The sequence below is a fragment of the Polyodon spathula genome, unplaced genomic scaffold (genome assembly GCF_017654505.1).
Source record: "Polyodon spathula isolate WHYD16114869_AA unplaced genomic scaffold, ASM1765450v1 scaffolds_3527, whole genome shotgun sequence".
NCBI lineage: Eukaryota > Metazoa > Chordata > Actinopteri > Acipenseriformes > Polyodontidae > Polyodon > Polyodon spathula.
The window spans coordinates 1-11,108 of NW_024474987.1; the positions used below are offsets into that span (position 1 = coordinate 1).

Consider the following 11,108-nt stretch of genomic DNA (forward strand, 5'->3'; position numbering starts at 1 on the left):
GGACGCATGAAGAAACTGGAGCAGGAGATTGCTGAGCTAAGGAGGAGAAAAGCTGAGCTGAAACAGCTTTCAGAGACAGAGGATCACATCCATTTTCTACAGGTAACATCACTGCTTGTTAGAAAATCTCAAGTACATAACTGGGACGCTTTCAGACAGACCTCTCCAATTGAATGAATCCTTGCTTTTCACCAGGAATGTTTTGGAGCCCATTCTGTTTCACTGAAAACTCCTTTTCTCCACTTTCCTGTTGTAGAATTTCCAGTCTCTCTGTGCCCCTCCTGAAGCTGGAGACTTACCCAGCGTTACTGTCAATACAGACATCTCTTTTGGGGCCGTGAGGAAAGCTGTATCTGAACTTAAAGACCACATTGAGGACTTCTGCAAGGGGGAATTAGTCAAAATAAGCACAACAGGTTGGTGTGAAATAGATTCCTTTGGTAGAGATTTCTCAAATAGACCATGGCTTGAGGATGGACAAGACTTGCAAGACATTAATATCACACATACGCACGCACACACACACACACATTGCCTATCACCCAAACGCACACACACACACAACCTATCACACACAGTTTAAAATAAGGTTTGCATTGTGTGAGACAGTACAGAGAAAGGAGGAGGGGGACTGATGATGCAGGGAGGAGGGAGTGATTTGAGGATGCAGCAGACAATGACTGTTGTGTGTTTCAATTCTATTTCTCTCCTTTTTTCTCTCAGTGAATGAAGTTGCAGTTTACAGTCTGCAGGCTCCAGAGCCAAGGAACAGAGCTGAGTTTTTAAAATGTAAGTCTGTTTTCACTGAAACATTTGATTGAAAGATGTGTCACTCCATTGTGAGAACAGCTAACACTATTCACAGATACCAAGATATTTAGGTAGAGGAAGATCTGACTGGGAAAAATATAAACAAATGCCCCCCCCAGTGGATATGCATGTATTCACCTGTCCCAATACTTGCTGGAGGGGAGCATATCATATTTTACAATGATTAGCATCATTACTGTGCGCATTGATTGCCAGCTGCAAAATGAATTCACACAAACTCACGCAAAATACAAATAATCCTTTTACTCCCTTCTGTCCCTTTGTACCTCAATGCCTCTTCTGTTTTCAAGCTGTAGCCATATCTCAGAAACAGCCTTTATAAAAAGACCCTGCTGTAATATGTATTGATCAGTCTGTCTTTGTGTTGGTTCTGTACCATTCAAACCTAGTGGAGATTTTCTCAGTGATTTGACTTTTCTAACCGTCCCTCCTCTACCCGTCCTCTTCTCTTCAATCAGATTCCTGTCAGCTCACACTGGACCCCAACACAGCGCATAGAGAGCTCAGTCTGTATGAAGAGAATAGAAAGGTGACACGGAGGATAGAGACCCAGCGATGTGCTGATGATCACCCAGAGAGATTTGATAGCTGGGAACAAGTGCTTTGCAGAGAGGGTTTGTCTGGGACTCGCTGTTACTGGGAGATTGAGTGGAGTGGGGGAGGGGCTTCTATAGGAGTCACATATAAAGGAATCTGCAGGAAAGGAGGGGATTGTTCCTGTGCTCTTGGATACAATGACAAGTCCTGGAGTTTGTTTTGCTCTGATTTCAGTTACACTGCCTGGCACAATAACAATAAAACTGCAATAACTGCCCCCCTCTCCCCCAGAATAGGAGTGTATCTGGACTTTAATGCCGGCACTCTGTCCTTTTATGGCGTCTCTGACACAATGACCCTCCTGCACAGATTCCAAACCACATTCACTGAGCCGCTCTATCCTGGGTTTGGGCTTTTGGGTTCTGGTTCCAGAGTAACAATCTGCCAGCTGAACTAGACTGTCTTGTGTTGTAAGAAACCCTTTGTATTGAACTCCCTGTCTGTCCTCTCCACTCCTCAGCTGAAGGGAATGTTCAATCTGACACCACTTTGGATGAAAGTTAGGGGGTCAAACGGCGCCCCCTACAGAGTGAAACGAGGTGAATTATTTGTTTTTACACTTGGGGCCGAGGCAGCCTCATTTTTACTGTTTAATCTGTCAGGGGAGTGTTTTTGTAATTGCAAACACTCACAACTGGACAGCTGTTTCAGCATCAAATGTTCAATATGTCCTGAGTATTTATTGATTACAAACACATACACAGCACCAAGTGGCAGACTTAGTTGGCATCTCTGCACAGTGCTAGAATTCCCACAGCAAGTACTGAGAAGTATCTCTTAAAGTGATTGTAGCTCACTAAATAATCCCACAATGTGTTCCTATATTGCACTTCCATTGGCTACATAGGTCTCAAATGTGCAGGTTTGAAAAACATGACGGGCAAGATTCTCAGAAAACCATGATCTTGTTTCGAATTGGATTTTGTCTATCAAATGGATATTTATAGATATTTATAGTATCTAGCTGAACTATTTGGGATTTAGGTGCATCTGGCAAATCTATAAACCCTGGGGCTTCATACATACCTTTATACAGGCAAGCAATAGGTACAAGATGCCTTTTCCTCGTGTTATTATTAGAATTTTGTTTGTAAATGATCCCATTCTGAAATGGTTGGATAATTACCCTAACGAGCATTTAATTAAATGCATCGGGTCTACTCGTCAGGCAGTTCAAAGTTTCAATATTATAACTGTTTGCTTATTTGAACAATAATGTGAGTGAAATATCATCACAAGAAAGAAGACATTTCCATGGATATCGTAAATCCCAATCAAACTGCATTACATGTGCAATCTGCCCACAGTGGAAAAGCAGAAACGTGTTTTAAGCCTGGCCTTTGTCGCCCTCTTCAGGACAAACTGTGCAGCTGCGCAGAGCCTGATTGAAAGCAATTATTTTCACTTGGTGTGGTTCCATTGGAAATGTAGGGCCCTATTCACACAACCTTGAGGACTGTTCTAAGCGCTGTTTTATTAAAGACTCTTTATTGTAGCTTAAATCAAGTTAAATCAAGTTGTTTAGAGAGGGTGAGAAGTTTATTTGTTAATTTTATTGTTTATTATTATTCAAAGCACTGTTTAATGTCAGCAGTCTTTATAATCACGTTTTAAATTAAAACCAAAACATGAATGTAAATAAGCACCATTTTAATACCCTTTATTTTATGTTTCTGTGCTTAAATTAATGCAAACCTTTTTTCCCCTGTACTTTTCCTTTAAATATTTTGTAAAGTTTTAATTTTCAATAAATGTTTTGTTCTGCACCTACTTCTGAAATGAACATAAACTAAGTGGACTGTCAACAGCAGCTGCTCTCTGGAAATGTGAAGAGCACAAAAAAGCTTTGGTGAAAATGTTAAACACACATAAAAGATATTCTACTATAACAATGAGCACACAGTGTTGCTTTAACTAAACAATACCAGCAGAGCAGCCTGTTTCATACAGGTCTTTGTAACTAAACAATACCAGCAGAGCAGCCTGTTTCATACAGGTCTTTGTAACTAAACAATACCAGCAGAGCAGCCTGTTTCATACAGGTCTTTGTAACTAAACAATACCAGCAGAGCAGCCTGTTTCATACAGGTCTTTGTAACTAAACAATACCAGCAGAGCAGCCTGTTTCATACAGGTCTTTGTAACTAAACAATACCAGCAGAGCAGCCTGTTTCATACAGGTCTTTGTAACTAAACAATACCAGCAGAGCAGCCTGTTTCATACAGGTCTTTGTAACTAAACAATACCAGCAGAGCAGCCTGTTTCATACAGGTCTTTGTAACTAAACAATACCAGCAGAGCAGCCTGTTTCATACAGGTCTTTGTAACTAAACAATACCAGCAGAGCAGCCTGTTTCATACAGGTCTTTGTAACTCAACAATACCAGCAGAGCAGCCTGTTTCATGCAGGTCTTTGTCCAGTGACTGCTGGGTCTGATGCAAGAAGAATAAAACAGAGCAATTCAATCTACTGTATCTTTCAAAGGTTTGCCAGCCAGTTGAAGGAGCCAATGATAGCAGGGTAATACTTTTGTGAAGCTGCTCAAAGAACACTACAGGCATGTATCCAATCACAGCAGTGCAGCCTCTCAGCTTGTATCCAATCACAGCAGCGTAGCCTCTCAGCTTGTCTCCAATCACAGCAGCCGCAGCCTCTCAGCTTGTATCCAATCACAGCAGCCGCAGCCTCTCAGCTTGTATCCAATCACAGAGCCGCAGCCTTTCACCTTTTATCCAATCACAGCAGCCGCAGCCTCTCAGCTTGTATCCAATCACAGCAGCGCAGCCTCTCAGCTTGTATCCAATCACAGCAGCGCAGCCTCTCAGCTTGTATCCAATCACAGCAGCGCTATATGCTCTCTCTAGGATATCTATTTTAATAGAAACTCGATTGTAAATTGCTTTTGTGTTTTTTGGCCCCCCTGTGTCCTGGGCCCAGGTTCATTGCACCCCTTGAACCCCCTTATTGGCGCCCCTGGTTTCAGTCTAAACCCGTGATTATCTGCATCCAGCCAAAGAGGGGTTTCCATTGTAACCGAAGCAGGGCTATTTTTGAATCAGCACAATGTGTTTCTAAACTAGCAGAGCTTGTCTTTCGCGTTGAATGAAGAGGCTTGCGAACACGATGCATTATTTTCCAGCGCAGTGTTACCTGTTAAGTCTGCTTTTGTCCACGTAGCTTTTTGACTCGCTGAACAAAGATGTCATTGATAGCTGTGGAAAAGCGCGCTGCGACACGGCTGCTGTCACTTTCCCACACGACAGAGCCTGCTGTCCTGGGACGGGCAGGAGTGAGGGCCGGTCATGAGGTACCCTGGCGCTACTGCTTTCTGATTTGCACCCTGAGCGTTTTGCGTACCTAATGAACCCTTTCAATGTGACGACAGTCCGGCTGAGTGCGGGGTAAGGCCGGCCCTGCATGCTTGTCTCCTCTTTGATTCTCCTGAGCTGTTTTGAAGACGCAGAGAGCTGCTGTGGAAAGATAGCTGTAAAAGTGAATATCTGTGTGCGAACAGGAAGAGAAGGAGCTGCTGTACAGACTGAGCAGCTCCCTCATTGGAAATGCACAGCTCCTCTCCATGCAGCAGCTCTGCTCTTTCACTTTGTTTCAATAGCTCTGTAGATCTAAAGCACAGACTGGCAATGCTGCACACATTCTTATGCCAATCACACCTTCTGATTCTGAATTTCAACAGGGGGGCGGGAGAAGCAGAAATATCACCTCGAAATATTGCATTGCTTTGAAATGCTGCTACTGAATCTACATGCATAGCATGCTGTGTTAAACTGGGATAAAGGCAGAAGAACGGGTTTTAAAATCACGAGGCCAGCACTTTCAATGTGATATCTTTCCTCCTTTCTCTTAGTATTGTATTAACATCACTGCACCGCTCCTCCATTGGAATCTTATAAACTGGGAGAGAAGAGCCACAGGATTCCCTGGACGAGATTCTGCTCTAGTGGCTGAAACACAGAGACAGTATTTTAATAAGAAGGGGCTTATATAAAGAGAACACTTTCTCAACAAGTGATGTTTTCATATGTGTGCAGAGCACGAGAGATCTCAGTGAATGATAAACAGTGACAAACATCTCAGTTTCTGCTCAAACTGCTTATCAAAACCTGGCCTCAATCCCAAACCCCGCCTCTTAGAGCTAACTATAACTACTGGAATTCAGAAACACAGGGAAGTGTCGTTTGTTGTGTCATTGCAGTAAGAATGGCCTTCACCTGCTATAGCACTGTCAATAGCACAGCATGGGACTGATTCACCTGCTATAGCACTGTCAATAGCACAGCATGGGACTGATTCACCTGCTATAGCACTGTCAATAGCACAGCATGGGACTGATTCACCTGCTATAGCACTGTCAATAGCACAGCATGGGACTGATTCACCTGCTATAGCACTGTCAATAGCACAGCATGGGACTGATTCACCTAGCACTGCTATAGCACTGTCAATAGCACAGCATGGGACTGATTCACCTGCTATAGCACTGTCAATAGCACAGCATGGGACTGATTCACCTGCTATAGCACTGTCAATAGCACAGCATGGGACTGATTCACCTGCTATAGCACTGTCAATAGCACAGCATGGGACTGATTCACCTGCTATAGCACTGTCAATAGCACAGCATGGGACTGATTCACCTGCTATAGCACTGTCAATAGCACAGCATGGGACTGATTCACCTGCTATAGCACTGTCAATAGCACAGCATGGGACTGATTCACCTGCTATAGCACTGTCAATAGCACAGCATGGGACTGATTCACCTGCTATAGCACTGTCAATAGCACAGCATGGGACTGATTCACCTGCTATAGCACTGTCAATAGCACAGCATGGGACTGATTCACCTGCTATAGCACTGTCAATAGCACAGCATGGGACTGATTCACCTGCTATAGCACTGTCAATAGCACAGCATGGGACTGATTCACCTGCTATAGCACTGTCAATAGCACAGCATGGGACTGATTCACCTGCTATAGCACTGTCAATAGCACAGCATGGGACTGATTCACCTGCTATAGCACTGTCAATAGCATGGGACTGATTCACCTGCTATAGCACTGTCAATAGCACAGCATGGGACTGATTCACCTGCTATAGCACTGTCAATAGCACAGCATGGGGCTGATTCACCTGCTATAGCACTGTCAATAGCACAGCATGGGACTGATTCACCTGCTATAGCACTGTCAATAGCACAGCAATGGGACTGATTCACCTGCTATAGCACTGTCAATAGCACAGCATGGGACTGATTCACCTGCTATAGCACTGTCAATAGCACAGCATGGGACTGATTCACCTGCTATAGCACTGTCAATAGCACAGCATGGGACTGATTCACCTGCTATAGCACTGTCAATAGCACAGCATGGGACTGATTCACCTGCTATAGCACTGTCAATAGCACAGCATGGGACTGATTCACCTGCTATAGCACTGTCAATAGCACAGCATGGGACTGATTCACCTGCTATAGCACTGTCAATAGCACAGCATGGGACTGATTCACCTGCTATAGCACTGTCAATAGCACAGCATGGGGCTGATTCACCTGCTATAGCACTGTCAATAGCACAGCATGGGACTGATTCACCTGCTATAGCACTGTCAATAGCACAGCATGGGACTGATTCACCTGCTATAGCACTGTCAATAGCACAGCATGGGACTGATTCACCTGCCATAGCACTGTCAATAGCACAGCATGGGACTGATTCACCTGCCATAGCACTGTCAATAGCACAGCATGGGACTGATTCACCTGCTATAGCACTGTCAATAGCACAGCATGGGACTGATTCACCTGCTATAGCACTGTCAATAGCACAGCATGGGGCTGATTCACCTGCTATAGCACTGTCAATAGCACAGCATGGGACTGATTCACCTGCCATAGCACTGTCAATAGCACAGCATGGGACTGATTCACCTGCTATAGCACTGTCAATAGCACAGCATGGGACTGATTCACCTGCTATAGCACTGTCAATAGCACAGCATGGGCACTGATTCACCTGCTATAGCACTGTCAATAGCACAGCATGGGACTGATTCACCTGCCATAGCACTGTCAATAGCACAGCATGGGACTGATTCACCTGCCATAGCACTGTCAATAGCACAGCATGACTGATCATTAGCAGCTCATTGTGAATGCACTGAAATATCATTCTATATTAAACTGGAAACAGTGCTCACTCATTAAAGTGCTGAGACCTGTGGACAAAGACAACCTACTGAACAGAACAGCAGATCTGCACAATCGAATCCTGTTTGTATTGTATACAGGGCTGAGATCTACCCCTGTGTACAGGTAGTTATATAATCATACTTGCAGTCTAAACATGCCCAATGTTTCTTTGAATCACCATTCACCTTAAAGTCCTGTGACAGAGGAACATGTTGTAATGCTGTAAGGAGGCTCCCACTCCAATCACTCATCAGAGACTTTTAAACAGAACACTATTTTCCAATCCCAAAGCACGATTGATTTGAAGATCTTGTTGTGTTGTTCCTTCATGGCCCAGCTCCTCAGTACATTTCAGACATGCTGTCTGAATACGCTCCAGCCCGTTCTCTACGCTCTTCTACTGCAGGAGAAATCTCAGGACATGAAACATTCTTGACACGCAATTCAGTTTCTGCTCAACCTGTTTATCAAAACCTGGCCTCAGTCCCAAACCCTGCCTCTTAAAGCTTTGAACAGTTCTGTCTGTTGTGAAATTATCAGTCTCTCTGTCCCACTGCAGCAAGAATGGCTTCAAACTTGTGGTCAGAGGATCAGTTCAGCTGTCCAGTGTGTCTGGAGCTATTGAAGGACCCAGTCACTATTCCATGTGGACACAGTTACTGTATGGGGTGTATTAAGAACTGCTGGGATCACACTGATCATACAGGTGTCTACAGCTGCCCCCAGTGCAGAAAGACCTTTATCCCAAGGCCTGATCTGCGCAGAAACACCATGCTGGCTGAAGTCGTGGAGGAATTAAAGAAGACAGGACTCAATCCTCCTCCTGCTCAAAGTTATGCTGGACCTGAAGATGTGCCATGTGATTTCTGCACTGGGAGAAAGTTCAAAGCTGTGAAATCCTGTTTGACGTGCCTGGCCTCTTACTGTGAAACACACGTCAAGCCACACTATGAGGGGGCTGCTTTCAAGAGGCACAAGCTGGTCAATGCAACTGGAAATCTGGAGCAGAAGCTTTGTGCTGAACACCAAAAGGTTTTGGAGGTCTTCTGTAGAACCGATCAGATGTTTATTTGCTTGTTGTGTACACACAAGGAACACAAGAGCCATGATACTGATCTCAGCTGAGACAGAAAGGACTGGGAAACAGGTAAGAGTTTGAACCATTTCCTTGTAGCTATCCTAGAAGATAAGAATTCCCAGGGATATTTAACATGTCTGTTTACTAGGTTATACAGTTTCACATTAGATCAGATTTTAATTGTATATTAAGAGCTAAGAGAGATGGGTAAAGAGAGGTAGATGAAGGGAGAGGTGGGGAGAGATAGAGAGATAGAGGAAGGGTTACAGGGGTAGGAGAGGCTGTGAAGAGAGGTGGGTGAGAGGATTCAGAAATTGTTTAGGATTGATTTCATGACATGTTCATTAGCAGCTCATTGTGAATGCACTGAAATATCATTCTATATTAAACTGGAAACAGTGCTCACTCATTAAAGTGCTGAGACCTGTGGACAAAGACAACCTACTGAACAGAACAGCAGATCTGCACAATCGAATCCTGTTTGTATTGTATACAGGGCTGAGATCTACCCCTGTGTACAGGTAGTTATATAATCATACTTGCAGTCTAAACATGCCCAATGTTTCCTTGAATCACCATTGACCTTAAAGTCCTGTCACAAAGGAACATGTTGTTATGCTGTAAGGAGGCTCCCACTCCAGTCACTCATCAGAGACTTTTAAACAGAACACTATTTTCCAATCCCAAAGCACGATTGATTTGAAGATCTTGTTGTGTTGTTCCTTCATGGCCCAGCTCCTCAGTACATTTCAGACATGCTGTCTGAATACGCTCCAGCCCGTTCTCTACGCTCTTCTACTGCAGGAGAAATCTCAGGACATGAAACATTCTTGACACGCAATTCAGTTTCTGCTCAACCTGTTTATCAAAACCTGGCCTCAATCCCAAACCCCGCCTCTTAGAGCTTTATATAACACGGAGAATGTCGAAATGTTGTAAAGACAGACACCATAAATCGTCGGTCTCTCTGTCTCACTGCAGCAAGAATGGCTTCAGACTTGTGGACAGAAGATCAGTTTAGCTGTTCAGTGTGTCTGGAGCTATTGAAGGACCCAGTCACTACATCATGTGGACACAGTTACTGTATTGGGTGTATTAAAAACTGCTGGGATCAGACTGATCATACAAGTGTCTACAGGTGCCCCCAGTGCAGAGAGACCTTTACCCCAATGCCTGATCTGAGCAGAAACACCATGCTGGCTGAAGTTTTGGAGAAATTAAAGAAGACAGGACTCAATCCTCCTCCTGCTCAAAGTTATGCTGGACCTGAAGATGTGCCATGTGATTTCTGCACTGGGAGAAAGTTCAAAGCTGTAAACTCCTGTTTGACGTGCCTGGCCTCTTACTGCGAAACACACATCAAGCCACACAGTGAGGTTACTCCATTAAAGAGGCACAAGCTGATCAATGCAACTGGAAATCTGGAGCAGAAGCTTTGTACTGAACACCAAAAGGTTTTGGAGGTCTTCTGCAGAACCGATCAGACATGTATTTGCATGTTGTGTACACAAGATGAACACAAGAGCCATGATACAGTCTCAGCTGAGAAAGAAAGGACTGGGAAACAGGTAACGGTTTGAACCATTTCCTTGTAGCTATCCTAGAAGATAAGAATTCCCAGGGATATTTAACATGTCTGTTTACTAGGTTATACAGTTTCACATTAGATCAAAAATGGTTGATGTCTATTAAGAGCTATTTAAAGAGCTGTAGTTTATTTTTTATTTTTTTATGGATTCAAATGTATTTCAAGCTGAGTTGGGTAGTTGGAGGCAGATTGGAATTTAATGTAAAAATATTATAATTTATATTGCTAGTATTTTGTATATTTGGTTATTTTATAGAATCATATGTCTGTTTCATTGTTTAAGATATTATAGTTTAATTGGTTAAACTGTGTAAACATGAAGTTCCCAGCAAAGCCAAGCAATTATTTTAAAACTCTTTGAGGTCCAGGCCAATTTTGGCTTGTTTTCCCTGTTTTCAAATTTGTGCGCACAGCTCCATAACTGTAGGGGTGACATGCAAGTGTCTCCCATCAAATGAAAGGGAACAAACTGGGCTTGCATGGAAAACAACACTCAATCTCACACTCACCCTCTTTGGTGTAGGAAACAAAAAACACACAAAAACACTTTAGAAACAATCTTCATTTCTTGTTTATTAAAACAGTCCTCATTGCTGCTACAATCTAACACTGCTGAATGAAACCTGAACATGCAATGAACATTGGGTACATTCTGAATAGATTGAGCTGAAAACAAAGAATGAACATATTTACAAAAGCAGCACAAACAGGGAAATAAGCACAGTGTGTAAGTGCTGCCTGTGTGCAGCGGAGTGCCAGGGGGGCTTGCACGAGCACATTTAGGCTGAGCTGCTTGTT

The 11,108-nt window shown here is 43.5% G+C and overlaps 3 protein-coding genes across 3 annotated transcripts; all 3 read left to right on the forward strand.

The window, feature by feature from the left end:
- Positions 1 to 6: 6 nt before the first annotated feature.
- Positions 7 to 2,921, forward strand: LOC121312084 (tripartite motif-containing protein 16-like). Its single transcript, XM_041244100.1, has 4 exons — positions 7 to 102; positions 257 to 416; positions 724 to 789; positions 1,290 to 2,921. Exons 1-4 carry the CDS (start codon positions 7 to 9, stop codon positions 1,823 to 1,825), a joined length of 858 nt encoding a protein of 285 aa, XP_041100034.1. The 3' UTR covers positions 1,826 to 2,921.
- A 5,276-nt stretch (positions 2,922 to 8,197) lies between these two features.
- On the forward strand, positions 8,198 to 8,769 carry LOC121312085 (E3 ubiquitin/ISG15 ligase TRIM25-like). The gene has a single exon (XM_041244102.1). It carries the CDS (start codon positions 8,209 to 8,211, stop codon positions 8,767 to 8,769), a length of 561 nt encoding a protein of 186 aa, XP_041100036.1. The 5' UTR covers positions 8,198 to 8,208.
- Positions 8,770 to 9,685: 916 nt separating this feature from the next.
- Positions 9,686 to 10,380, forward strand: LOC121312086 (E3 ubiquitin-protein ligase TRIM47-like). The gene has a single exon (XM_041244103.1). The coding sequence runs from the start codon at positions 9,709 to 9,711 to the stop codon at positions 10,300 to 10,302; it is 594 nt and encodes a 197-aa protein (XP_041100037.1). The 5' UTR covers positions 9,686 to 9,708; the 3' UTR covers positions 10,303 to 10,380.
- Positions 10,381 to 11,108: the final 728 nt, after the last annotated feature.

What these genes read in the sequence shown, in the direction of transcription:
- LOC121312086 (XM_041244103.1), top strand. Translation starts at nt 9,709, where the DNA reads ATGGCTTCAGACTTGTGGACAGAAGATCAGTTTAGCTGTTCAGTGTGT.
- LOC121312085 (XM_041244102.1), top strand. Translation starts at nt 8,209, where the DNA reads ATGGCTTCAAACTTGTGGTCAGAGGATCAGTTCAGCTGTCCAGTGTGT.
- LOC121312084 (XM_041244100.1), top strand. Translation starts at nt 7, where the DNA reads ATGAAGAAACTGGAGCAGGAGATTGCTGAGCTAAGGAGGAGAAAAGCT. An exon ending in ATCACATCCATTTTCTACAG is followed by an intron (nt 103 to 256) that starts GTAACATCACTG and finishes TTCCTGTTGTAG; the next exon opens with AATTTCCAGTCTCTCTGTGC. An exon ending in AGTCAAAATAAGCACAACAG is followed by an intron (nt 417 to 723) that starts GTTGGTGTGAAA and finishes TTTTTCTCTCAG; the next exon opens with TGAATGAAGTTGCAGTTTAC.